General features: G+C 44.9%; 1 protein-coding gene across 1 annotated transcript; it reads left to right on the top strand.

Annotated features, from left to right (window-relative positions):
• Positions 1–1,483: 1,483 nt before the first annotated feature.
• Pla1a (phospholipase A1 member A) lies at positions 1,484–27,817 on the top strand. The gene is made up of 11 exons (XM_042669808.1): positions 1,484–1,688; positions 11,542–11,743; positions 13,750–13,927; positions 15,051–15,159; positions 16,263–16,364; positions 18,846–18,935; positions 20,609–20,776; positions 22,704–22,793; positions 24,108–24,216; positions 26,185–26,349; positions 27,379–27,817. The coding sequence occupies exons 1-11, from the start codon at positions 1,616–1,618 to the stop codon at positions 27,461–27,463; spliced, it is 1,371 nt and encodes a 456-aa protein (XP_042525742.1). The 5' UTR covers positions 1,484–1,615; the 3' UTR covers positions 27,464–27,817.
• Positions 27,818–27,992: the final 175 nt, after the last annotated feature.

Below are 27,992 nucleotides of genomic sequence, written 5' to 3' on the forward strand. Positions count from 1 at the left end.
GACATGACAACTTGTACTTCTCATTGTTGCAACAGGTCCACCTGTATCCTTAAATGACTTGTTTTTCCCCATCTCCTCCACAAGTTATACTGACATCAAATATAGTGAAAGCAGGGGTTATACTGTGGGGGAGGGACATACAAAGCAACAAAGAGATAATCTTATAAATGCGTTAGAAACAAATGCATGAAAGAAAAAAACATTAGAATACATATCTAAGGATTCATTTTCCTAACATCACATTATCTGACCTTTTCCGCTTGACTCATATATATACTAGATATTGCAAATAAGGGAAACCATGGGACCTATGTGTCTTTGGGCCTGGCTTACTTCTTAAGTGCATTTCTTGCAGTGATGGCACGGTACCAATGCCTCTTGAAGGATGAGGTCTGCACAGGACAGGGATTCAGAGCATGGATTCTGGGGCTAGATTATTGTTTTAAATCCTAGCTTTACACAACTTTGTGCAGATTCCCTATCCTCTCTACGCCCTGACTGCAAGATAAAATACACAAGTCCACAAGGCTCACTTTCTAGTTAGTGTTCAGAAAGGAAGATCCTGGCCTGCAGCTGTGACTTTGGCTTTGCAATTTAGGGAGTGCCGGGGGCCCTGCCCCATCACCTGTCTAGAAATAGCTCCCTGTGGTTTCTGCCACTCCTTGGGGGGAAATGGTTATGCAGTAACACCATCCCCCCTCCCGTTCCAGGTCCAGCTTTGTCACTTCTACCAATGGAGTCTTGCTAGGGTATTTTTCCTTTTCTACTATTTTGTTTTTTTCATCTGTACATTCAGAATTTGCATATCTCTTTTTAGAGGTTAGACTTACTTTACTCTCAGGACTCTAGTAAAAGGTAGTGCTTGGGCCTGGGAAGGTGGCTTAGTAGTAGAGTGCTTACCTAGCATGCATGAAGCTCTGGGTTCAATTCCTCAGTAACAGAAAAGGCTGGAAGTGGCGCTGTGGCTCAAGTAGTAGAGCGCTAGCCTTGAGCAAAAGAGCCTCACAGACAGTGCTCAGGCCCTGAGTTCAAGTCCTGGAACTGGCAAAAAAAGAAAGAAAGAAAGAAGGTAGTGCTTTCTAGAAACAAGTTTAATTTTCATCTCATATTCTGTCCAGTAAATATACACTGAGCATGTTTCCTGGGCTCCACTCTGTGCCAGGTCCTGGAGATTCAAAACTAAAACGCAAGTTCCACCCTAAGGGGCTCAGGCTTCTGAGCAAGACAAACATGTCCGCAGAAGATTCCAGCACAGTGAAGCTTTTGTAACTCCTGAGAGATAAAAGACTTACTTGCTCATCACTGGCATTGTGATGGGAAATGGGAAATCATTTCCTGATCATGTTTGGCTCAGAGAGGAAGAACAGGGTGTTTTAATGTCCCCTGGTTTCAAGGAAAAAAGAAAAGAAAAAGAAAGTGTTTATTTTCCTTGAGAAGAAGAAACTGAAATCTGAAATATTTGGAGGCTGAACAAATAGGAAGAGTTTATTTTTCTTTGACTGACCACATGGCCAGTTAATGATTAGTAAGCCCCAAGTGGGAGTCTGGACTATTTGAACTCTTGGTGTTGGGGCTTGCTTTGTACCAGCTCCAGCTCTGAGACCCCAGCTCAGTCATGACCCCAGTCTTCTGGGAGAGAAGTTTCTGGTTGTGGGGGTCCCTGCTGTGGTTCAGCATTGGAAGTTCAGGTAAGCCAGGGGTTTGGGCCTTGGTTTGGAACTTTATCTCACCCAGAGTCTGTTTCTTAAACTGTCTTCTTTTAAAAAAAAAATTATTACTTTTTGTACTTTTTTTTTACTGTAAAAATGCTGTACAGAGGGATACAATTACATGAGCAAGGTAATGAGTACATTTCCTATTAAGCATTGTTGCCTCCTCCTTTGTTTTCCCCTACCATCCCTTCCCTCCCACCTCCACAACTATCCCCTACCCTCCCACCGAAGTTGTAACGTTCGTTTTCAACGTAGTGTTGAACTGTCTTATGTAGTACTAGCCATTGGAAGGTCCCCTAAAAGTCCTTTGTCTCTCCTGAGGTGAATGTAAAAGGGGGGGAAGAAAACCCCTACTATCTAATGGGAATACAGTAAGCAGTACACTTTCTCAGGTCACAGAAGATGAACTTCCCCGGGGTGTGTGACTCATTATTCTAAAATCTGTATTGCTATTACCACCCTTGCCAACTTGCACAAGAATTTAAGTTTTCAAATGGTTCGGGAAATTTTTCATAATGATCTTTTGGCGTGGAGGTTAGCTATCTTTTCTAACCCTACCTATCCAAAGTTGAATTTGGGTTTGTGATGCCTATTGATGGGATTGTGATCACTGGTCCCTCCTAACCTCAGAGCGATTTCCCTCAAATACCATTTACATCGTATGGTATTTTTTTTTCTTTCCCCTGGTAAAGAACCTGTTATCTTTACACTTCCTTAATATAGCAAATGAACACTAACATACTGCCCTCCTCACCCCAGAAGGGAGGAGCCCTTTGGAAAGGATCTTCTGCCTGCAGGTATCCATATGACATATTACCTGTGGGTTGTTCCTGTTCTTCATATCTTTTTTTTTTCTTCTTCTTCTTAATGCTAGTACTGGGGCTTGAACTAAGGACCTGGAATCTCAACTTGGCTTTTTTGCTCAAGGCTGGTGCAGTGCTACTTGAGTCATAGCTCCACTCCTGGCTTTATGCTGGCTAATTGGAGATGAGAGTCTCAAGGAGGCCTGGGATGTAGCTTAGTGATGAAGCACTTGCAACATCCTGGGTTTGATCCCCAGTTACCCCCCCCACCAAAAAAAAAGACAAAACAAAAATGCACTAAAAAAAAAAAGACTTCAAGGACTTCACTGACTGGATGGCTTTGAACCTTGATCTTCAGAGCTCATCCTCCTGAGTAGCTAAGATTATAGGCACAAGCCACCAGCACTCAGCTTTGGAGTGTGCTTGTACCCAGGCCAGCTCAGGTAGTTTCTGAAGTCCTCCCCTACCTGCATGAGGTGGCATTGCTAAGTCTTCTCCCAGCTCCCAGCTTCCTGGCCACAGGTCTCCTGTGCCTGCTTCCCGTGGGGCATAGGTTATTTCTTCTTTCCTTGACAGAATTTGAGCTCCCAAGGGCGGCTATTGTATACCCTCATCCTTGATGCTTCAGAACTTAGGGTTTTTTGGCTGATTGAATGGCTCTTCTGTGGTTTATCCCCAGCTAAGCTCTGAGGGTTTGAGATTTTTTTTTTTTAATTGGATACACCTTTTCCAGATGTTGGAAAAATTGCCTTGCAAAGAGGTTATAACTTGGGGCTGGGAAGGTGGCTCAGTGGTAGAGCGCTTGCCTTGCATTGCTTGAGGCCCTGGGTTCGATTCCTCAGCACCACATAAGCAAAAAGAAAAAAGCCGGAAGTGGCACTGTGGCTCAACTGGTAGAGTGCTAGCCTTGAGCTGAAGAGCTGAGGGACAGCGCCCAGGCCCAGAGTTCAGGCCCCACAACCAGACCCCCCCCCCAAAAAAAAAAGAGGTTATAACTTTTTTTTTTATTGTGAGAATACCGTACAGAGGAGTTACAATTACATGGGCAAGATAATGAGTACATTTCTTATCAAGCATTGTTGCTTCCTCTTTGTTTCCCCTTCCCATCCCTTCCCATATTCCCGCTTACCCAATCCTCCCCCCAACACCAAAGTTGTAAAGTTTGTTTTTTCGACATAATGACTTGTACATCTCATTGTTGCAATGGGTCCATCTGTATCCCTAGTTAAACAATTTGTTTTTGCCCTTCCCCTCCACAACTTATACCAGCATCAAACACAATGAAAACAGGGGTTATACTGTGAGGGAGGGACATACAAAGCAACATAGAAATCATCTTATAAATATGTTAGAAACAATTGCATGAAAGAAAAAAAAAACATTTAAATACTTATCTTGGGGTTCATCCCCCTAACATCAACTTATCTGACCTTTTCTGCTTGTCTCAGACATATACTAGTTATTGCAAATAAGGGAAACCATGGGACCTATGTTTCTTTGGGCCTGGCTTACTTCACTTAATATAATTTTTTCCAAGCCTTTCCATTTCCTAACAAATGGGGCAATGTCATTCTTTCTGATGGAGGCATAGAATTCCATTGTGTATATATACCACATTTTCTTGATCCATTCATCTACTGAGGGGCATCTGGGTTGGTTCCATATCTTAGCTATGGTAAATAATGCTGCAATAAACATAGTTGTGCTGGGAGCTTTAGTATGGTCTTGTTTGTGATCATTTGGGTAAATGCCCAAAAGTGGGATTGCTGGGTCATAGGGGAGCTCTATGTGGAGTCTTTTGAGGAACCTCCATACTGCTTTCCAAAGTGGTTGAACAAGTTTACATTCCCACCAACGGTGTAGGGTTCCCTTCTGTCCTCATCCCCTTCAGCAAGGTTATAACTTTTTACTGGCCTATGAGCTTTTCTCACCTCTTTGCCAACATTCTATAGCATCATACATTTTTAGAATTGTCAGTCTGACAGGAAGAATAGTATTACATCATTGCAGTTAGGTCGTATTGCTATGGTGATGTTGATGCAGTGGCTCCTTCTCACCTTCAAGTGTCACAGCCGGCTCTTGCTCTTCAGGCATAAATCTGGGATGAAGGAAGATTCTACTTCTCAACGATCATGCAGTCTCCTCAGACTCCCAGAGTTCACTGCCAGTTCCCCTCCATTCAGAAAATCTCCCTCCATATGTGTATCAGACTCTTACAACCTCAGCAGGTCTTCAGTTCCCACAACTCAGGCCTTGACCTCCTTCGGCTGTCCTTGCTCTGACCTCTACCCAGCAAGTCAGCCGACCCTTCCTCTTCTCCTGGGCCTTCTCCAGTTACCTGATGTCCAGGATCTCCTTGCCACTCTCAGTTCACCGGCATTCTCTGGGTGAGGGTCCTTCTAGCATCAGGCCATCCTCCCCTCATTCCCCACCTTCCCTCTCAACAAGCTGTTTGGCCATTCCCTAGTGGAGTAAGATCTCCATGGAGGCATGAATACTCTTCATTCGGAGAATTTAGACCATTTTTTTTTTTTGGTCGGTCGTGGGGCTTGAACTCTGGGCCTGGGCCATTCGGAGAATTTATTTTCTCCCTGGCTTGGCCAGACACATGGGAAGGTCACCAGAAATGTTGATTAAATCCACCCACACTGAGAACTGGCAGGTATTGAGCATCTGAGGAGCCTCATCCACGGAACACAATCCCTTCCCTTCGGCTGAAGAGGTCTTCTAATAGCTATGAGTGGACATGGGTTGCTACATTTGGAAAGCACCCTGGTGACCTGCAGGACCTCATTACCCAGCATCCTGAGGGGCTGGGGTAGGAGTGGCAATGTGTAGAGGGGGCTTGTATCTGTCCTGAGAAAAGTAAGGAGGAAGGAGGAAGCTGCTAGCAGAACCTTGTTAGTGTTTCCGGCTCCTTTGACACAGTACTGGCAATGCGTATGGGCTAGTGTCATCACTGTGAAGTTGGCCGTGGGTGGTTTTGCCTCTGGTTCTTATCTTGCAAGGCCCTTGTCTCATGAGCTCTAGGAATTAAATTCATGAGCAAAGAAGGGTGGGTGTGAAAGTGTGGAATTCATTTACTGAGAAGAAAAGAGAGGTCTGATTGGTTGAAAGGGTTACTGATCAGGTGTCTGGGTCTGGGGGCTTTCTCTGAATAGCTTTTGGATCTTGGTTATACTTTCGTGATAATTAGGTGTTTGGAAGGTAGCTTGCTCCTTGGTCTCCTGTGTGCAATATTGTGATTGGTTGTGCCCTTTTAGCTGTTGGGAGTTTGAAATTTACCTGTGGTTTGGAGTTTACATGTAGTTCCCATTCCAGCTCATGCTGCCTTCCCTTTTCTCGACTTTCTAGGACGAAGGAAAAGTTGAAATACTTGGACTGTTTCTATAGAGCAATTAGTATTTTTCCATCTACCTAGAAGAATCTTCTTCCAGGCCCATTGCCTGACTGCCTGTGCCTGTCTGGCTAACCTTTCTATTCCTGGCCACTACCAGCTCCTAGGGCTTTGACTATTACTCTTGTCAGTCTGCCGAGACTGAACTTTGCAGGTTCTCTTTTCTGAGGCCTTAAACTTCATGTTCCAAAGAGGAGGACAAGGTATGGCGTAGTATATCTCCTGGGCTCCAGAAGAACGTCACAGACAGAGAGCAGCTGGCAGGTAAAAATGTGCCTCCTAGCTCTCTCTGGACAATTTGTTTTTGGAACCATCTGGTCCGTAAATCCCTCCATGTACCTGGAGATCCTGGCCTCTCATGAAGGGAAAATTTGTCCCCCAGAGTTTGACACCAGAGTTAACTACCATCTCAGAGAAGGACATAAATAAATAAATACCACTTTTAAGTCAAATAGCATCTGTTGAGCATATGATTTTGCTTTCTTTTCTTGATGCTGGGGCTTGAATTCGGAACCTTAAACTCTCACTTGGTTTTCCTATTCAAGGCTGGTGCTGTACCAGTTGAGCCAAGCCTCCATTCCCAAGCATATGATTCTCTAAATATGCATAGATTTTATAATAGTATAAAAACGATCCATTTCTTAGGTCAAAGCTTACTCGGCCATGAAATAGTTTTGTATCTTGAGTTTCTGTTGTCCTTCTCTTTCCTCTGGCAGCCTTGGGGATTGAACTCGGGGCCTCTTTCTTACTAGGCAGGTGTTTTTTCTTGGTGTCCTGGATAGATTTAGATCTGTGGATACTTTATCTGGATTGGATATCTTGGTTGTTCTCATACAGTGACTTGGGATTCTGAGGCCTGTTTTCTGCTATGGGAAACAGTGTGTATAGTAAGTTGAATAGAACAGTGTGTATAAGTTAGTAGAACTTTTCTCTAAAACTAGCTTGTTTTCAGTTTTTTGATGGGATGGATCTAAGAGTACTATTTCAACTCCTGTATGTTTCCCTTTTCCATCTGATTATCTGTTTTTTTCTTTCTTGTCTAAGTTTTGATAAGTTGTACTTTTCTAGGAAATGTCCATTTTTAAGGAAAATATCGTTTCAACTTTTGGGTGGGTATAAACATGTCCTTTTCTGGTTTGAAACAAACTGATTGTGTCTATATTTATATCCCCTTTCTATTTCTGATATTGTTTGTTTGTGACTTCCTTTTTTTCTTCCTCTGTTTTATCAAAAGTACATCTAGCTTATTATTCTTTCCAAAGAACCAGCTTCTGGTGTTTGATGTGTGTGACAGGCACTGCTCTTAAGCATTTGAGAGAACAAAATGGATAAAATGCCTGCCTGCTTTGGCTGGAAGTCCTTTCTAAGGTGGGAAGATAATCAGTAAACAGTAAGTATAAAAACATCAAATTGCATAATAAAGTAAAAGGTGATGGTTGTTATACAAGAAAGTAGACAAAGGTAAGAAAACTTGAGAAACCATGGGCAAGATCCACAAGCAGATAATAATTTAAATAGTAGAGGAGAGAAAATGGCATTTGACAAGTAGATTTGAAGGGAGAGAGGTGGTTAACATTCATGGCAGAAGAAACAGCTGTAGCTGAAGGAAGAGCAAAGAAGACCTGGCTGGAACACAGTAAATAGTAAGGCACATGGCTTCTAAGGTGTGTGCGTAGGGGTGTGGATTAGGTCATTTAGAACCTATAGACCATTGTGAGGATATCAGGTTTTATTCTCAGTGAAGTACTTTAGAGAATTTTGCACACTGGTATGACATGACTTAGTTTTTAAAAGGTAATCTTGGCTACTATGAGTCAGTTAGACTAAAGGGGCCAGAATGTATCAAGAAAATTTGTGACAGTTGTGGCAATGATTCTGAGAAATGACCCAGGCAGTGAGTAGGTGGATGAGAATGGTTGTATTCTGAGTATTTGCTTTCGATGATAGCAAAGACTTACTTAGAGTTGTGTATAGGAGACAAGAGAAAGAGCGGACTGAGAGATATGCCCAGGAGTTTGGCCTGAGAAATACAATGACTGAGCCACTAATAATGTTGCCTAGAGCTCACTGTTTTCTCTCCCTTTCTGTCATTTAAACTATTAAACTTGATATTTCTTTCACTGTATTTTATTTAGAGCTGTTCTGTGACTCTTTTCTGAGTTTAACTTTTTTAATTTTTTTATTGTGAAAATACTGTAAAGAGGGGTTAAATTACATGGGCAAGATAATGAGTACATTTCTTATCAAGCATTGTAGCCTCCCCTTTGTTTCCCCTTCCCATCCCTTCCCATCCTCTCCCCCACCCCACACCCCACCAAAGTTGTGAAGATCGTTTTTCCACATAACGACTTGTACATCTCATTGTTGCAATGGATCCTGAGTTTAACTTTTCTAATCTAACTCCTTTTATTTTCTTCCTAGTATCTGTATATAAGTTTATATGTTCTTCCTGTTAAAAGATCAGTGTAGGCACCGGAAAAGTTCAGAGTTTATTTGAGCAATTGATGGTTGATGGGTATGGATGGTCTAGTAGCAAGTAAGGCAGGATTTTACTGAAGAGATTTGAGGGGGGAACTTTTCAAAGGTACATATGGAACAAGGACAAATAAAATAGTTGATAGGTTAAAGAGGAGGAACAGTTTCGTGTGGTAGAAGGTGAGTGGGCAAAAATCTTGACTGGTGAGGCTTAAGCTTTGTTTTCCTAGGCTCTGATGGCTCTCCTTTAGTTGGGTTCCTATTTGCATAGGTAAGAACTCAAGCACTGGAGCTGCCCAGCTGAGTAAATTATTTTAACCCCCAAGTGCTGTATTAACCATTTCACACCAATTTTAATATGCATTTGTTTGTCATTCTTTTGTTTTTCCATTTTTTATTATGATTATTCTTTAACCCATGTATTTCTTGGAAGACTGTTCTGTATTTCCAGATGCATTTGAAAATTACTTCTGAGGTTGAATTCTATTTTTTTTTTTGGCAGTCTTGGGGCTTGAACTCTGGGCCTGGGTTCTATCCTTGAAGTTCTTTTGCTCAAGACGAGCATTCTACCACTTTAAGCTACAACTCTACTTCCAGTTTTCTGGTAGTTCATTGGAGATAAGAGTCTCATGGACTTTCCTGACTGGGCTATCTTCAAACCCCAATCCTCAGATCTAAGCCTCCTGAGTAGCTAGGATTACAACCGTGAGCCACCAGCACCCTGCTTGAATTCTAAAATTTTATGGCATTTTATTTAGATAATGTCATCTGGATGATAGTGATTCTTTGATGATTGTTGGGGTTTGTTGTACTAATAAGTTTTACAATATTATAACAAAATATTGAAAGCAACTGACTTGAAAAAGAAAAAGGTTTTTTTAGCTTGCATTGATTTAGCTGGGAGGTTCATGATCAGACTCTCCCATTCATTTGTCCTCTCCTCTGAGCAACACATCACAGCAGGAACATGTGTGGTAGAAAAAGGCTATGTCTTCAGGAAGAAGTGGAAAGAATTTAGAGAAGTCTGGGGCTTTACATTCCTCTTCAAATGCATGCCCCAATGACCTGAAGACCTTTTGAGGAATACCACAATTACACCCAAATGATAACACTTGCTTTGTGACATATTATATTGATTTAAAAGGATTTAGTTCCGTTTACTGGATACAGGTTTTCCTATATGATCAGAAGAACAGATTTCTTAACTTATGTGGCTCAAATCTAATGCTCAAGTAGAGCCATTTTATCCTTTCTTTAAAAAGCCAATGGCTAGTTGTGTGCATGCTGATAACCCTAGCACTTGGGAGGCTGAGGCAGACAAGAGTTTTGTAAAGACCTTCTCTGCAACTCCCTGTTCCATGGTAGTAATGTGAGGTAGGGACTGGATGGTGTGTTTGGATCAGCGTGCCTAGTGGTCTTCCTCCAGTTCTCCCTGTAGGAGGTGTGAGGAGTCAGAGGCCCCAACTCATCATCTCAGAAGTCGATGTGGATGGGGGGGGGGGCGGTGGGGGGAAGGAGGATGCTGGATATTAAGATGAACCAGATTTTCAGCTTCTTGGGAAGGAAGAATTTGATGTTACTTTTTTCTGATTGATAATACAAAAGGTCCTTCAGTCACCTTTGCTAGAAATGTCTAATTTAAAAATATGGAAAGTGGAGGTATGGTTCAAGTGGTAGAGTACCAGTTGGGAGTGAAAAAGTCAAGCAACAGCACAGGTCATGAGTTCAAGCTCCCCAGAAATAGGAGAAAGGAAGGAAGGAAGGAAGAAAGAAAGAAAAAAAGAAAGAAAGAAAGAGAAGGAAAGAAAAGAAAGAGTGAGTGAATTTCTGCTGGTGCTGGTAGATTATATCAGTAATTCCAGCTACTCAGGAGGCTGAGATCTAAGATCATGGTTCAAAGTCAGCTTGGGCAGAAAAGTCTACGAGACTCTTTTAATTAACCACTAAAAAGCCAGAAGTGGAGCTGAGGCTCAAGTGGTAGAGTGCCAAGGCCTTGAGTTTACGTTGCAGCGTATGCATGGATACACACACAAAGAAATAAAGATGTGTATTATAAGGTGTCATAGAGCAAGTGTGGCTGGTTAGGGCTTTTCTCAGCTAGAGAGGTAGCCACTGGCGAGGCACTAGCCTCTTCTCAGGACAAGTGGTTAGATTGGCAGAGGGCGTTTGAAGCCTCCAAGATGGGCCGTCAAACCAAGGAGGGAGAGAGAGACTAGTCTCCATGGCAACTGCTCATTTGGTTGCCCAGGGTTCTTTTTATATTTTGTGTCTTGATTTTGATCTTAATAATAATAATAATAATAATAATAATAATGTGTTGGTAGCTGGCCTTCAACTAAGATCCTCATGCTCTCTCTTAGTTTTTTTTTTCCCTCACTTGAGCTAAGCACCAGCTCCACTTCTGGCTTTTTGCTGCTTAATTGGAGATGAGAACCTCTCAGATATGTCTGTCTGGGCTGGCTTGAATTGAGCAGCTAGGATTACAGGCATGAGCCACTAGCTCCCAGCTTTAGGGCTGTTTTCAGATGTCGGGATGAGCATGTCAGTGCTGTATAACAACTGAGATGTGGGGCTGGAGGGGCTGGAGGTCTGAGACTACAGTGTGTGTGTATGTATGGGGGCGGGGATGGTAGAGTCTGCTCCACACTTCCCTCCTTGGCAGTCGGTGGCCTCATCTTCTTCCTGTATCTTTTCACACTGTCTCTCCTCTGTCTCTGTCTAAATTTCCTCCTCTGCGAGGGACACCAGTCATCCTGTGTTCAGGCCCCACTTGCCAGCCCTATTTGAACTTTGTAAAGACCTTCCTCATATACAATGGTCTTCTGGAGCTTTGGAGGTTAGGACTTTGCAGTTAGGAATTTGGTGGAGGGTCTTTCCCCCCAGCTCATAAGAACAACCCCATCCTCACCATCTTTAACTGCTTTGAATTGAGCAATATTCATATTCCCCTCTGGTATTTTATCTTAGACATGAAAAATACTCACATTTGTCTTTTCACTCCAGAAACGCTTCAGCCTTTAGGCAATAGGTGAGTTATTCTTACACCAGCTCAATTCTAATAAACCCAGTGCCCGTAAGTCCAGTCTTCTTTTCTCCCTTTTATGGACAGATGACCTCACGGTGCAGGTTTCAATTCTGCTTTATTTTCTTCTAGGGGATATACCTCTCACAACACAGCCAAAGTGCACCGACTTCCAGAATGCCAACCTCCTCCGTGGCACCAGCCTCAAAGTCCAGTTTCTCCTCTTTACCCCTGAGGATCCCAGCTGTGGGCAGCTGGTGGAAGGAAGCACTGACATCCAAACCGCTGGGTTTAATGCCACTCTGGGGACCAAACTCCTTATTCATGGATTCAGGTGGGAGCTAAACCACCGATTGGATATTCCTGCCGAGGAGCTAGGAAGGGACCATATGCCATAGGAAGTCAGTGGGAGGGAGGAGAAGAATGGATTTAGGGCTTTGTGGTGCTCCCTCAGGTCATGGCTGTCTCTGAAGGTTCTTCATATGCACCAGCCACACACACACACACACACACACACACACACACACACACACACACACACACACACACACACACGTCTATCCTTGTTGATCACTTCTGCACTCATGTCTACACACTCACTGGCAGTACACACATGCAATTCTGGCCAAGCCATTGCACATAGAGCTTTGGCAGGGACAATCTCAGTCATTCCTGGGTGAACACACATTGTGTTGTTACTCCTGGAGCATGGTTTGCATGATATGATTTGTCTCAGACAGTGAGGTCCTGATTTTCCACAATTACCCAGGTAATTTTTCTGCCCAGGATTTGATTTCCTGCTTTCACTTTCCCCTTAGTTCCAGGGCCTGGCCACTGTCCCTGAGCTTTTCTGCTCAAGGCAAGTGCTCTAGTGCTTTGAGCCACGGTTCCATTTCTAGTTTTCTGGTAGTTAATTGGAGAAAAGAGTCTCACAGACTTTCCTGCCAGGGCTGGCTTCAAACTGCAATCCTCAGATCTCAGCCTACTGAGTAGCTAGGATTACAGTAGTGAGCTACCAACATCAGGCTTATGGTGTGATTGTTTATGAGAACTACAACCATCATATCCAGAAGTTAGCACCTCTCAGGAGCTGGGCACTCAGGTGGGCACAAAGGTACCATTCAGAGGCTCACTGCTTCCTGATTCTGGCCTCTCTCTGCCTCTTGGATGGCTGTACTCCAAACCCTGGCCATGTGATTCCTTCATAGACCTTGCTTGGCATTCCAAAGTCTTTCTTCTAACAAGTCTTTTTTTTTCCTTTCCATTTGTTCTAGTACTGGGGTTTGAATTCAGTACCTGAGTACTGTTACTTAGCTTTTTTTTTGTTCAAGGCTGGAGCTCTACTACTTGAACCATACCTTTACTTCTAGCTTTTTGGTTATTGGTTGAAGACAAGAGTTTGAATGACTTTTCTGCCCGGGCTGGCTTCAAACTGATTCTCAGATCTCAGCCTCCTGAGTAGCTAGGATTATAGGAGTGAGCCATGGGGTATCCAGCCTTCTAACAAGTTTTACAACTGGTCACTAACCAAGGCTGAGTGTGTACCTACCTCCAATCCTAGAGAACTCATGAGGCTAGTCAGTCTGCCTGCTCCCAGAACCCCCTAAACCACTTCCTGGGGGCACATACCTGTGCATATTGGGGTATAGTATGTGGGCGGGGATTACCAGAAAAACTTGTTTGACCCGTTTGTTGTACAACCTTTCTGAAAACTTTCCCATTATTCATATTCCAAAAAAGTGTCAATATACTCTAAATTCCAGAAGGATAGGGACTGTACCTAACTTGCCTTTACTTCTTGGAAAACACCTAGATTATTCCTTGGCCTACAGGTACTCAGTAAGTGTTTGTTGAATGAATGAATACATTAATGGGTGAATGAATGAAAACATCCTCAAGGAAAGAGCCTATATTCTAGAATGAGAATTAAGATCCTAACTCTTAGTCCCAAGGTACAAATTCTTTTCCACAGTGAACACTAACAGCTGAGAGGCAGTAGCTCACACCTATTCAGGAGGCTGTGATCTGAGGATCAAGATTTGAAGCCAGACAGATACTAGAAACCTTGGGAGACTCTTATCTCCAATTAACCTGCAAAAACAAAAGGACCAGAAGTGGAGCTGTGGCTCAAGTGGTAGAGCACCAGCCTTGATTTAAAAACAAAAAAGCTAAGAGACAGTGGCCAGGCCCTGAATTCAAGCCCCAGACCAGCACCTGTGCTGGTCCTTCTCTGCTTTTCACTTTCCTCACTGGGTTTGGGACCCATAAAAGTTTCTATGACAATGGATATCAGCTGGGCAGGTAATTCCTTTTCCTTCTCTCCCTTTTGTCACCTTCTAGGGTGTTAGGTACAAAGCCTTCCTGGATTAATAAATTCATCAGAGCCTTGTTGCGGGCAGCAGATGCCAATGTGATTGCGGTGGACTGGGTGTATGGATCTTCAGGAGTCTATTTCTCAGCTGTGGAAAATGTGGTCAAGCTGAGCCTGCAGATTTCTGGCTTTCTCAGTAAACTCCTGGTGGGTACAGAGAAGCTTAGGGTGGTTGAGGCTGTTCGTGGAGGAGAGGGTTGTCAGAGAGAGAACAAAAGTAACGTTTGCAAATCTTGAATTGGGCCCTTGGAGTGCTGACCTTGGGCAGGGCCTTGAGCCTCCTCTGCAAACCATCGTGGCACAATGGATAGTGGCTGTGGAGGACTGGAATGCAATTATTCCTGAAAAGGAAATGGCACTGTGAGAGGACTGTCAGGGTGCGCAGCCAGCAAGGGGTTGTGTGGTTCAGGCTGAGGGTTCCCCTTTTCTCTGAAGCAGTTGTGGTGAGCACAGCATGCCCAGCTGTGGCCTGAGTGGAATTGTCAACTGGCCCTCCTGTAGGTCAGGGGACTTTGTCGGGGGCTCTGGGCCTGAAAGAATTCACCAAGAGGCCGAGTGGCAAGCAAGGAAGCAAAAAAGCAAAGACTTCTTTACTTTCTAAGAGAGGAAAGGGGCAGATGTACAGTGTTGCCCTTTGTAGGGGTAGGGCTGAATTTATGAGCATGGAAGATTAGAGGCAATGGACTCCTGACTCCGTGTGTGTGTGTGTGTGTGTGTGTGTGTGTGTGTGTGTGTGTGTGTGTGTGTGTATGTGTGTGAATCCTGGGGCTTGAACTTAGGGCTTTGGCACCATCTCTTAGGATTTGTTCAAGGCTGGAACTCTACCATTTGAGCCACAGCTCCACTTATGGCTTAGCCGCAGCTTCACTTGTGGCTTTGGGGTAATTGATCAGAGATAAGAGTCTCACGAACTTTTCTGTCAAGGATGGCTTGCAATTGTCAGATCACAGCCTTCTGAGGAGCAAGATTACAGGCATGTGCCACCAGCATCTGGCCTGGTATTCTGCTTTGTAGTTTTAGCTCAGCTAGCTGTTCCACATGACTGCTGGACTCATCAATTTCTTAGTAGTTTTGACCTGATGGTTGTTGGTCAGCTTGTATAATGCTTTCCAGGAACTTATTGTTAAAACAAGACTTGGGTAGGGTTTTGCCAGATTTTGAGAAGCAGTTTCTACAAATTAAGCAAAACAGCCTTCCTGTGAGACAGCATGGAGTCCCTTACAAAATGGACCAGGAAAAGCTGATTTAAGTTAGACCTTATACATTCCAGGTGCTGGGTGTGCCAGAGTCCTCTATCCACATCATTGGGGTGAGCCTGGGGGCCCATGTTGGAGGTATGGTGGGACACTTCTACAAAGGCCAGCTGGGACGGATCACAGGTAACGTTCTTCTTGTCCTGCTCTCCCAGGATCGGGGGACAGAGACAGGTGCCCTGGAGAACCCTCTTCTCAGATAAGCAGAGGGGTGGTTGAAGTCTGTGTTCTTAGGGTTGAGACATCTGTTATCACTACAGTATATTTGTTATGGGTCTTTTGCATGGAATAGGGTTATTGTGGTATGATCAGCAGTAGCAGAGGCCATGCATTCCTTTTTGAGTTTCAGTATCTGCATTTGTAAACTGGGTTGCAATAACTCATAGCTGTGGCCAACTGCAGAAATCACCTTCAGACAGTTCTGCTAAATACCTGCAGAGGTGTTGGGGACTTGATGCTTTAAAAGCCATTCTTAATCAAGAAGATCCTAGAGTGTGTAGTAATGAGGCTAGTGTCCTGATCCTTTGGTGGGACAATTCTCAGTCATGTTCTACAGAACCCCTCAGAGATATCCCTATGGTTACCTCAAATATTATTCAGCCTTTGCTAAATGGTGGGTATCACTAAACTCACTTTATTTATTTAGTTGCTTGTTTATTGTGCTGGTCCAGAGGCCTGAACTCAGGGCCTGGGTATTGTCCCTGAGATTTTTTTTTTTCTCAAGGCTAATGCTTGGCCACTTTAGAGCCAAAAAAATTGAGTCATTGAGAGGTTAGCTCAAGAGAGACAACAGACCTAGTATAGTAACTCATCCCTGTAATCCCAGCGGTTTTGGAGGTAGAGATTGGGAGGATTGTGAATTGAGGTAAGCCTGGGCAAAAATTCAGTGAGATTCCCATCTCAACCCTTAGGTCAGGTGGGGGGTTCCCATCTGCAGCCCCAGATATGGGGAAGCATAGATAGGAAGATTGAAATGCATAGCCTTATCACAAATAACCCAAACAAAAAGGGATCGGGGTTATGGCTCTAGTGGGAGGGTACCCACCTAGCAAGTATGAGGCACTGCGTTTGAACCCGGTACACAGGAAGTTTCTGATTAAGGAGCCTCGGTCCCTGTTGGAAGATGGTATAACCTACACTAAAGGGACTGCCAGGAAGGGCATGAAGTGGACCCCTAGTGGTTCCTGCAGGGAGAGGAAAGAGACCTGGATAGCAGTCTGTCCTTGCAGGCCTGGACCCCGCTGGACCTGAGTACACAAGAGCCAGCCTGGAAGAGCGCCTGGATGCTGGAGACGCCCTCTTCGTGGAAGCCATCCATACCGACACCGACAGTGAGCTGGGGCAGCGCCTGGGGTGATGGAGTAGGCCCAGGTCGGGGCCGGCAGGGAGTCCCTGGACAGAGACGCCCTGTTCCTCTCAGAGGGCTATCTCTTCCCAGAGGGTTGTTGACCAGGATGAGCTTGAAAGTCCCTAGCATTTTATTCATTCTGCAGCTCTCACTGACACTGTGAGCACTGGGATGAATGGTTTGATTTCAAGCCACTGGGAAGCGGAGGATTCTCTCTCATGGACCACAGTAGTTTGACTAGCAGTCTGTCTCTGATTCAATACCAAGTCTTACGTGACTGGGTTGGGGAAGGCATCACTGCAGCCTCAATTGTGGGAAAGTCAGGCTACCCTTTCAGGCTGGTGTACCTGATCCCTGGGGATGGGCGTATTCCATTCCTCAAGCACCCAGTCCAGTCAGGCCTTCCCTCCTGCTGTACAACAAGCCCAGTTCTCAGGATAATAGAGAAAAAGAATCCCCTTCAAGTAGTGACACCCACAGGAAAGACCCTCCCAACCCCAACTCTCAACCCTTTATGGCCAAATAAAGCACCTCAAGCTAAGTGGGAAAAGAAAGGAACATGCCTCTCATTTCTACCCCCTGGGGCCTATGTCAGGCACTGTGCTCAATGAATGGAGTAAGGAGCAATAACATCTGTTAACATCTGTGCCTGACCAGAAGAGCACCAGTTCAAGTGAAAGGCATCCATATCTCCTGCTCTATGGTCAGAGGCCTTCTTCTAAGCATACATGGCTCATAGATGTGTGATTCTAGAAAACTCGTGCTATCCAATCCCCTTCATTGCACAGATAGGAAACCCAAGCTCATAGGCCTCTGCCTGGCTCATTGAGTTAGCCTTGGTCTTGAATACAGCAAATCTTTCTTGAAAAATGTCAAAGTCATGGAGACAGGCAGGAAGTGGAAGCTACCTGGAAGGCAGCGCTGAATAGGGCAGTTTCAGTTTGGAATAATGAACAACTTTTCAGCTAGAGGGTAGAGATGGTTGCATAGCATATGCGTGTACTTAATGGTGCTGAGGACTTGGCATGTTTCAGAGACGGGAGAGAGAACTGTGTGGTTAGAACACAGTAGAAGGAGGAAGGATGACTGAAAGCTGGAAAAGAGGGTGCTGATCCAGTCTGGCCACAGCAAAGAGCTTACATTTAGTTGTAAGATCAGTGACAACAGGCTGATGATTTGGATGTGTGTGTGTGTGTGTGTGTGTGTGTGTGTGTGTGTGTGTGTGTGTGTGTGTGTGTGTGTGTGTGTGTGTGTGTGTGTGTAGGATGGCCTGTTACAGGGTGTTTGCAGTAGGAGTCTGGCCTACAGCTTGGCTTAGGCCAAGGTAGTTATGGTAGAGATGGAGAAAAGTAGAATGATTTAGAATTCATTTTTTAAATTATTTGGTCAGTCGTGGAGCTTGAACTGTGGGCTTGGGCTCTGTCCCTGCGCTCTTCAGCTCAAGGTGAGTGCTCTACTACTTGAGCCACAGCACCACTTCCAGTTTTCTAGTGGTTTATTGGAGATAAGAGTCTCAGGAAGGCTGGGAAGGTGGCTGAGTGGTAGAGCTCTTGCCTTGCATGCATGAGGCCCTGGGTTCGATTCCTCAATACCACATAAGCAAAAAGAAAAAAGCTGGAAATGGCGCTGTGGCTCAAGTGCTAGCCTTGAGCTGAAGAGCTGAGGGACAGCGCCCAGCCCCAGAGTTCAGGTCCCACGACCGGATCCCCCCTCAAAAAAAAAAAAAAAAAAAAAAAAAAAAGAGTCTCAAGAACTTTCCTTCCTGGGCTGGCTTTGAACCGGGATCCTCAGATCTCAGCCTCCTGCTAGCTAGGATTACAGGCATAAGCCACCAGTGCCTGGCCAGAATGCATTTTTAAGGTGGTGCTGAGCAGACTTTTCCTGGGCTGAATACAAGAAGCAAGGAAAAGGCATGATTGAATGATGAGTGGTAAAGTCTCTGGAGTCATTAACATTAAACTGTACACCACTGACTTCTTACAACAAGGAGAAACTCAGTGGTTTTGGCAGACGGCCTTGACTCTGTCTGATGGTTCAGAAGGGGCATCTGGGAGATCCTGGGGGTAGGGCCACAGTGAATGAGCAAGAATTACAGTCTGTCTCTTAAACTCAGATCTCTGTTTCTACATAGTCGGGTAGGCACAAAAATAGGTTTTGAGGGAGACTATGAAAACAGAACTCCACATTTATTTATCTGAACTATTGCTTGAAGGAAACAGAAACTATTCAAAGAGGAAATTTACTAAGTTTACATTTACTCATTTATACAAACTTGTGTCAAGGAGCTTCTCTGATTTTGTTTGGCCACTGTGAGTACCTTATCAATTGATTCTCATGTGGTTTCTCTCTCGCAAAGCTCTTTGGGATGAGGCAGGCATAAGCTGGGTGGGTGCCAATGGCAGACTGCAGGATCTGCAGCTAGGGAACTCTGAAGCAGAAATTAATAGCTATTTGCTTCTTTCAGACTTAGGTATTCGGATTCCTGTTGGACATGTGGACTACTTCGTGAATGGAGGCCAGGACCAACCTGGGTGTCCCGTGTTCTTTCACGCAGGTCAGAAAGCCAGGAGAGAGTGGGTTTGTTGTTGTTGTTGTTGTTATTGTTGTTTTTTGTCAGTCATGGGGCTTGAACTCTGGGCCTGGGCGCTGTCCCTCAGCTCTTCAGCTCAAGGCTAGCGCTCTACCACTTCAGCCACAGTGCCACTTCCAGCTTTTTCTGCTTATGTGATGCTGAGGAATCGAACCCAGGGCCTCATGCATGTGAGGCAAGCACTCTACCACTAAGCCACCTTCCCAGCTCTGAGAGAGTGTTGTTTGGCTGGTCTATAGACTGCAATTCACCAATCAACAGTCTGCAGCCAGTGTGTTCCTGAGGATGCCCTTGGCTATGTCCTATGATGCTTTTCTCAGCTGAATATCTTAGGAGCCATGGATTTCCAGAGAGGAGCCTTGATATAGGAAACATACCTCAAGCTTAAGCTGCCTTCCCCGCTTCTCTAGGCTTCTGCAGCTCAAGTCAATAGTCTATGGTCTTTCTGGTCTATCATTGGTGGCACCGCTCACATGAGCTGCAATCGCTACAGAGCAGAGTTGCTGATTAATTAGAGACTTTCTAGCTTTGGTTGACTTTGAACCATGATCCTCCAAGTCTGAGACTCCTGAGCAGCACCAGTGCCCAGCTTGTTTGCACATTTTCAAATAGTAACCAACAGCAACAACCACAAAAACAAGATTTTGGTGTGCTGGGATATTTGACAAATTTATTTGATCAGTTATTTTCCATGTAATTTTCAACACATAGAAGTTGAGCTTCCAACCTCCTTAGTTGGATAGGATGAAGATACATATTTAAACACACACACACACATACACACAAATAAAAAATGGTTTGTGTGAATGACAGTAAAGACAAAAATATGGGGAGGACAACCGTTTCCAGGGATGGGCTCAACATTTCTTTTTTTTTATTGCTTAATCACTTTTATTTGGTTTAACTGGTAAATAAATACAAGAGAACTTTAAATGCTGACAATATAGTAAACTTTAAAGAATTTCAGTTTTACTCACTTATACTTCTTGGAATGGAATATATACATTATTCATCAACAAATGCTTAATGTGATTTAAACTTATATTCACCTTATTTTCAGAAACTTGAAAAACAACCTAATTAAATGAAGGATATAAGAAATTATTTCTTTTCCTCTGAGAATTTAAAATAATCTTTTTTACAAGTTGAAACCCTTAATAAAAAATTTAGAATTATAGTGTCTAAGTATAACAAAATGGCCACAGTTACGTATTTTGATCATTAATAGTGGAAAAAAAATTAAGGTGGCTCCTAACACAAGGGAAATTAGTAACTGAGAATTTTCCCTTCTGGGGACTCAAAGTTTTGTCTTGATTATTATTTTTACCTCATCTTTTCAAACACAATGGACTCAACATTTCTAACGCTCCACCTCTTCCATTGTATGATCCCATAAGAATGAATCTCAAATTAAGGAATTTTCTTCTTCAGCTGAGGTAGCTCAGTAAAATTAAAAGGAAAAAAGGAGGATGCAGTAACCATGTCCGATCCTATTTTTAGAATGTGGCTCAGGGGACATCCCAAGTATTTATAGCCTCTGGACTCTAAAATTCAGAAGACTTACAGTAAAAGCATGGAGGGAGTTTCCACTTGTCTTGATTGAAACCTGGCTTGTTTTTCCCATCCACCCTGTTCAGGTTACAGCTATCTGATCTGTGATCACATGAGAGCTGTGCATCTCTACATCAGCGCCCTGGAGAATTCCTGTCAGTTCATGGCCTTTCCCTGTGCCAGCTACAAGGCCTTCCTTGCTGGGCAGTGTCTGGATTGTTTTAACCCTTTCCTGCTTTCCTGTCCAAGAATAGGTAAAATGTCACCCTTCTGGTATCCTTTGACAGTGTGGGGAAAGCTCCAGCCCTGTCTGCTGTCAGATCTTAAACATCCTTGTGTCCTGTGGGCAAGAAGTCTCTCCAACTGGGGAAAAGAAAAATTAAGCGATGAGATGATCAGCCTTTTCTCACCTGGATGAGCCTCAGCCGCCCGGCCCTTTCCCCCTAGACTGCTGTCAGCTGCCACAGTTGCTCTGTGCCACACAGTGTACCCATCTAGAGTCCTTCCTTACTCTTAGACTAGAAGCTTTCCATGGCTCTTCCAGTAAGGTTAGCTCCTCATCAGTGCATTGTGGGGAAGTCCCAAAGTGACACACAGGCTCTCTTGAGTAGTTTGTGGAGGTGGTGGCTAATGCCAGCTGGAGAGAAAGTGCCTAGTTGCTGGGTGACTCCGGTGCATTGCTGGATGATCCGGGACTACATTGGAGAAAGGTGTCCAGGAGGGCTGAAAGACCTGCTTCACTTACCTGTGCATACGTGGCAGTGACTATCCTGGTACTTTCCAGGGTGAAAAACTCCAGGACAAACTGGGCAGTCCAAGTGGCTCTTCCCTACTCCCAGCTGCCTCTCAGAACCACAGAACCTGTCATTCCTCAGACAAAATGTGAAGGGAAGATGAACAAAACCTGAAGGGAAGATTACACCCTGAGCCAATGTAATTCCCCTCCCTGGGCTCGCGTCTGCTTCCCTGGGTGATGGGACATCGCATTGTTCTTCCTTCACTTCCCTCATGCTGAGCACCTCAAGGGTTCTAAGCACTGGCACTGTTGATGCCTCCATGTTTCCTCCTCCTGTGGCTCTTACCCTCACTATATTGTCTGCCCCATATGCCCTTTCTCTGGCTGCCAGCAGGTCAAGAAACCCACTGTGACCCCACTGCATAGGATACAAGTGCCAGTAAGACAACTGCCAGACACATGATAACATATATGGGACTCGATGCATTTACACACAAAGGAGGGCATATTTAAAGGGAGGACTCAAAAGGTATAACTCCTCTGAACAACTAACATATTATTTATCAGGACAAATACTAGGAAGTGGAAACAGGTTTTGGGAGTAGGAAAAAGAGGGGGACACAGAATCAGATTTTTGTAAACATTCTGTATTAAACTTAGGACTCTTTGCAATTAACATAGCTTAAAAGGGCCATGCAGGCAAGGCATTGGTAACTCATACCTGTAGTCTTGTTAAACAGAGGGAACAATTCACTATAGTCAATGTACATTATGTTAGAAATGAACTAGGTGCTGAGTGCTGGTGGCTCACACCTGTATCCTAGCTTCTAAGGGGGCTGAGATCTGAGGATCACGATTCAAAGCCAGGCCTGGCAGGAAAATCGGTGAGACTCTTATCTCTAATAAACCACCAGAAAACCAGAAGTGGCACTGTGGCTCAAGTGGTAGAGCGCTCGCCTTGAGCTGAAGAGCTGAGGGACAGCACCCAGGTCTAGAGTTCAAGCCCTATGCCTGACAAAAATAAAAAAGAACTAGGTGACTTGAAGGTAGGGAAGGGAGGGGGAAAATGTGGGAGAACAAAGAAAGTGTTGACATTGACCAAGAAGCATTGTACTCATAACCTGACTTATGGAATTGTAACCCCTTTGTACAATTAGTTGATAATAATAATTTTTGGAAATCTGAAAAGAAAAAAGCAACTGCCATAAGTTAAAGATGTAATTTTAAATTTCTTACCATTATGGAGTATGGACTTTAGGATCCCAAAAGTATAGTTCCTGTTTCTCTTCCACGGGACTTTATTTGGATGACAGAACAGGTATTCAGTGTAGATGTGTATAGAATGTGGGGTGCATGAATTAACGAATGCCTGTGTAGGTGCTGGCTGTGGCACCCTGAAGTGGTTTTCTCTGGTGTCTGCCATCTTTGTGCGTCTTTATTTCCAGGGCTGATGGAACAAGGTGGTATCAAAATAGAGCCACTCCCCAAAGAAGTAAGAGTGTACCTGCTGACCACATCCACGGCCCCATACTGTGGTGAGTAGGGGTGTGCCAGCTTAGCCCTGCCGATGTGGAGGCTGACGGAGGCTAGCCCAGTGTGGGAGCCCAGGCGGAGGGGGAGGACTAGAGCTGGGGCAAAGATGCTCTGGAGGACGGAAGAATCAGAACTGTAAGGATGAGTCCTATGATGGCTCTGCAGATGAGAACTTTGGGGACATCTTACATGCATCGTCCTTGATTCTCCTATGACTGAATGTGTCCTCCAGGGTTCTCTGTAGCTCCTTTCCTCCTTTATGTTTCTTTCTCTCTCCTTGGTGCCCACCCTATTTCCCATCCTGTTAGTCCTCAAGAAAACCCTTGCCTCTGCCTGCCTTCCCCTTCACAGAACCATTCCTATCAGTCCCTGGTGGTACGCACTGTGTTTTCTTGAAGCCAAGGTGATAGGGTGTGGATGAGACAGACGAACTGTGGGAGAGAGGGCGGTCTTGGATCCCATAATGTACACTACAAGCTGAGCCATCAATCCTGCCCATGCAATGTGTATCCTCACTAGGGTGACTGTGCTTCTGGGGCGATGCGTGTTGTCTGGCACCCTCTGCCTGTTTTGTGGGGTGAATAGGACACAGTTATACTGCTGTTGATGGTAAAAGTTTTAGCTGACTTTCTGACCAGCTTGTGTTGAGGTAGTCCAGGGGTCTTTGTAGCTATGTTTTCCAGTTAAAGAAGGTCTGGGGCAATGTCATATGGAGCCTGTAGCTCAGACTGAGTTCATATAGGCCTAGATTTCAATCTCAGTCTCTCCACTTCCCCAGGAATAAGCCAGTTAATCTTTCTGAGACTCTAGATCTTTATGTGGAAAACACAAACAGTCGTGGTAAGTGCCTGCTGGCAAAAATGGATTATGAGGATAGAATAGGGTAGGATTGGGGAAGTCCTGGGCACTGTGAGTGCAACCTAGTGTAACCACTTCCTTCCCTTCCCAAACATTCAAACAACAGCAGAATAGGTTATTTTCTCTCTCAAGCTCACATTGCCATGATCATCACAAACAGGGCAGAGGGAGCCCTTCTAGCAATACAAGCAATAATGAACCCCATATGTCTGAAAGCTTCCTCGGCACAGGCACTGTTCTAGGACTTTGCATGTATTAATCCACTCAACTCTCACTGCAGTCTGTGATACCTACTTTCTTCACCCCTGCTTTACACCTGGGCTCTGAGATGATTAACAATCTGCTGAGGAGCTGAGCTGCTAAGAGGCAGCTGCTTGCATGGCTGCCCTCTGGGGATTTTCCCTCATTGCACCTCTGCCCTCTGGCCCAGCCTTTTTCCCCCTGTTTTGTTTTTCTAGTGCATCACAGCCTCGTGGAGTTTTACTTACAGGAGCCAAGAAAAAAGGACACTAGCATCGAGGTCACCTTTCTTAGCAACAATGTCACCTCTGCAGTTAAAATCACCATGTACGTAAGTGCCCCCCATGGCCGACCCCTCTGCTTTCCTTTTCTATTTGGGCACAAGGAGACATCGCAGAGAAGGCACTTTGGGATTGCTAATGGATGGGTGAAGTCTGCCTAGTGTGGGGATGGGGTAGCACCTGCTAGAGAGCCCCCAACAGTACAGATACATTGGGGGGGGAGGCTGGGAGGCTCCAGGTTTGAGATCAGTACTGGCTCCAAGCACAGTGGATTCAGATGCTAGCAGACAATGCTAGCAGATACAATGATGGATACCCTAGCGGGTGGTTAGTCTGTAGGCATCAGGTCCTAGATAAGAAATGGTGTTTGGGAATCTAAATGGTGGTGCCTCAAGAATGTTGGAAGGTAGGAAGACATACCCAGGGAGGGCTGGCCAGAGTGTGGAGGGCACCATTCCTGGGAAGGGTGGCAGTACTAATTGTCAGAACACAATCCAAGATAAAGGACCAGTTAGTGAATACAGGCAAGGCAAGGGCCAGACTAGAGGCCTGGAGGGCTTAATGATGGTACCAGTGTCCACACCAGGGGCTGGTCATTCCCTTTCTTTGTTGAGACAAGGAATTGGACCTGGAATTGGTGGGGCCAGGCTGGGAGTAAGAAGCAAAGAAGCTCAGCTGCAGAGAGCCATGAGGCTGGCAGAGGCTAGAGTTCAGGAACCACAGTATAGACGTCTTTCAAAAGGAATTGGCCAAGCCACTCACAAGGTAGCGGAAGATAGACTGGTGAGATAATGTCCTTGTTCCAGGCCAACAGAGCCTCATGAAGGGAATTTTACACAGTAAACGAATTCTAGCGACATCAGGAGAGCTGGAAATCAGAGGGAGATTGAGGGCCCAGGGCCAGTTCCCCCTTCCCGTGCTTAGCAGCCCTGCTGGGGTTCTTCTCCCCTCCATCCCCCCACAGCAGGTCTTTTCTATACAGCTGGATCTCATTATTTGTGGCCCCACAGCCAAGGAAGGACCCTACTAGTTACTTCATGCCTCTCCTCCTCTTTCTCAGCTACAGTGGTGCATTTTGTACACTAGGAACCCAAGGGCAAAGACAAGAGAGGCCTGGATTCCTGTGTCACTCTGGGCCCCTTAGGCTGATCTCAATATCTACCAAACCCCGTGGTTCTGCTTCCTGTCAGCACGTGGGGAAGCTGGGATTTGTTTTAAAGCCTGTGTCCCTCCATAGCCAGCTTGCTAGATTTAGGTAACTTATCCAAAGCCCACACAACTGGGAAGAGGCAAAACCTAGATTCTGTCTCAGTCCTGTCTGGCGTCTAAGTCTGCTTTGTTGTTGTTGTTGTTTTGTTCTTTCCATCCACACATTCATACCTAGCCTCACCCAGAGTGGTCTGTAGATACCAGGTTCTCTGGATAGGTAGGCTTCCATTTCTATATAACGGGATCTGAGCATGTAGCTCTCAGCCACCTAGAAGGTCAAAAGTGAAGCAGTTTTCCACAGGGAAAATTCTAAGAGGTACTCTTTTGTTACAGTGTTCACTAGTTTGTTTTCAAAACGCAGCCAGTATTCTCCAGTTGGGTTCAGAACCATGTGTGTGACAGAGGGTGACATAAAACAAGCAAGATGCCAGGCGCTGGTGGCTCACGCCTGTAATCCTAGCTACTAAGGAGGCTGAGAGCTGAGGATCACAGTTCAAAGCCATCCAGGGCAGGAAAGTCCATAAGACTCTTATCTCCAATAAACTGCCAGAAAACAGGAAATGGCACTGTGGCTCAAGAGGTAGAGCGCTAGCCTTAAGCTGAAGCGCTCAGGGACAGTGCCAGGCTGAGTTCAAGCCCCACCACCAAAAACAAACAAACAAAAACAAACACAAACAAAAAACAAAACAAAAACCCCCCACATTCCCCCAAAACCCAAAAACAAAACAAACAAACAAGATGTCCCCATCTTCCAAGAATGTGACAGTGAAAGAACTCCATGGTGACTCATTCTCTTTCCCTTTAGACCTAAACAACAACTCCAGGGCAGAGGACTCATCCCCCACCCCAATCCACAGTGCCAGATCAACCAAGTGAAGCTCAAGTTCCAAGTTTCCAGCCGGGTTTGGAAGAAAGACAGGACTACCATTGCTGGGAAGTTCTGTACTGCCCCTCTACCGGTCAATGACAAGTGAGCTCCTATACCCACCCACCCCAGGCACCCCCAACTCTAGCCCTGGTCCTGGCCTTAGGCATGTTCCTTGATGAGGTTTCATCTCATCACAGTGATTACCAACTCAGAAACAGAGATGGCAAAGACCCTGACCCTCCTGTAGGGCTATCTTGGGTTGAGCTGTTAGGAAGGAAGACAGAGGATGGGAGAACTGGCTTTGACTTCCCACATCCCCTTCAGTAGAGGAAACTCTTATTGGCATTTGGTTTGTAGGGAAGATTTTCTTGAGACAACATCTTTTTTCAGTTATTACTTTTTATTTTTATTTTCTTTGTTTTGCTCCTTGGCCTCCACTTCAAATGTGTCACATTCATGGGTACAGATCTAGAACATGTTCCCTTCCTTCTCCACAAGGCATTAGTTTGATTAATTTTATTATCCCTGGCTCTTAGAGGATCCTTTCAGGCTCTTCCCTCCCTCCTTCCCTCCCTCTCTCCTTCCCTCCCTTCCTCCCTTCCTTCCTTCCTTCCTTCCTTCTCCCTCCCTCCCTTCCTTCCTTCTCCCTCCCTCCCTCCCTCCCTCCCTCCCTCCCTCCCTCCCTCCCTCCCTCCCTCCCTCCCTCCCTCCCTCCCTTCCTTCCTTCCTTCCTTCCTTCCTTCCTTCCTTCCTTCCTTCCTTCCTTCCTTCCTTCCTTCCTTCCTTCCTTCTCCTTCTTCTTCTTTCTTTGTCTCTCTCCTCCCTCCCACTTTCTTTCTTACCTCCCCCTTTTATCTTCCCTCCATCTCCTCCTCCCCTTCTCCTCTCCTTTCTTTCTCTCCTTTCTTTCCTTCTCCCATTCCCTCTCCCTCTCCCTGTACTGGGAATCACTCAGGGCCACATGAATGCCAGTCAAGCACTCTACCACTCTATTCCATCACTAGAAATAGGCTCCACTGTAGATGATGAAAGACTCCTTTTACTAGATAACATGGGCACACAGAGCCACACAATTCCCAGCCCTCTCCCTCGGCCAACTAAGAACTTGCCTGTGTTGCTCTTCTCTTGCAGCAAAAAGATGTTCTGCTTGCCGGAGCCAGTCAACTTACAAGCAAGTGTGTCTGTTTATCATGACCTGGAAATAGCTTGCGTTTAGAATAATCCTGGGTAGGATACATCTTCTTGGATGGTTTGTGAGGGAAGTGAAGTATGTGTATATGAGTGTGTGTGTGCATGCGCGCACATGCGCACCTGTGTACCCACACATGCGCATGCAACTTAAGCTAGACCATTATTACCAGGAGACAGGATCATTACCACCATGGAGAACGGTCCAATTCTTAGTTATTTTCTTCTATAATTAATTACCGTGGGGCGGGGGGGATGACTCATTTTATAGATTAGATGTCCATTGTAATCTGGAAAGCTTTACAAAGATACGATTTCAGCTTCCCTAGTCTTATGCAATTGCCTGAGTCCTTGGGCATCTATCTGTCCTTAGAATGTAGTAGAACTATAAAGAAACAAAAATGTTTTTTTAAATAAAACATCAGGAAATATCTAAATTGTTTAATTGTCTTATTGGAGTATAATCCTGCTATATAGTAAAAAGTAGTTTGCAGTCTGTACCACTAGAGAAAATGGAATTCTCCATATCAGAACAGCCACTGAAAAGAAAGCCTAGA

Source organism: Dipodomys spectabilis, unplaced genomic scaffold, assembly GCF_019054845.1.
Source record: "Dipodomys spectabilis isolate Male_0828 unplaced genomic scaffold, ASM1905484v1 ptg000017l, whole genome shotgun sequence".
In the NCBI taxonomy this organism is placed as follows: Eukaryota; Metazoa; Chordata; class Mammalia; order Rodentia; family Heteromyidae; genus Dipodomys; species Dipodomys spectabilis.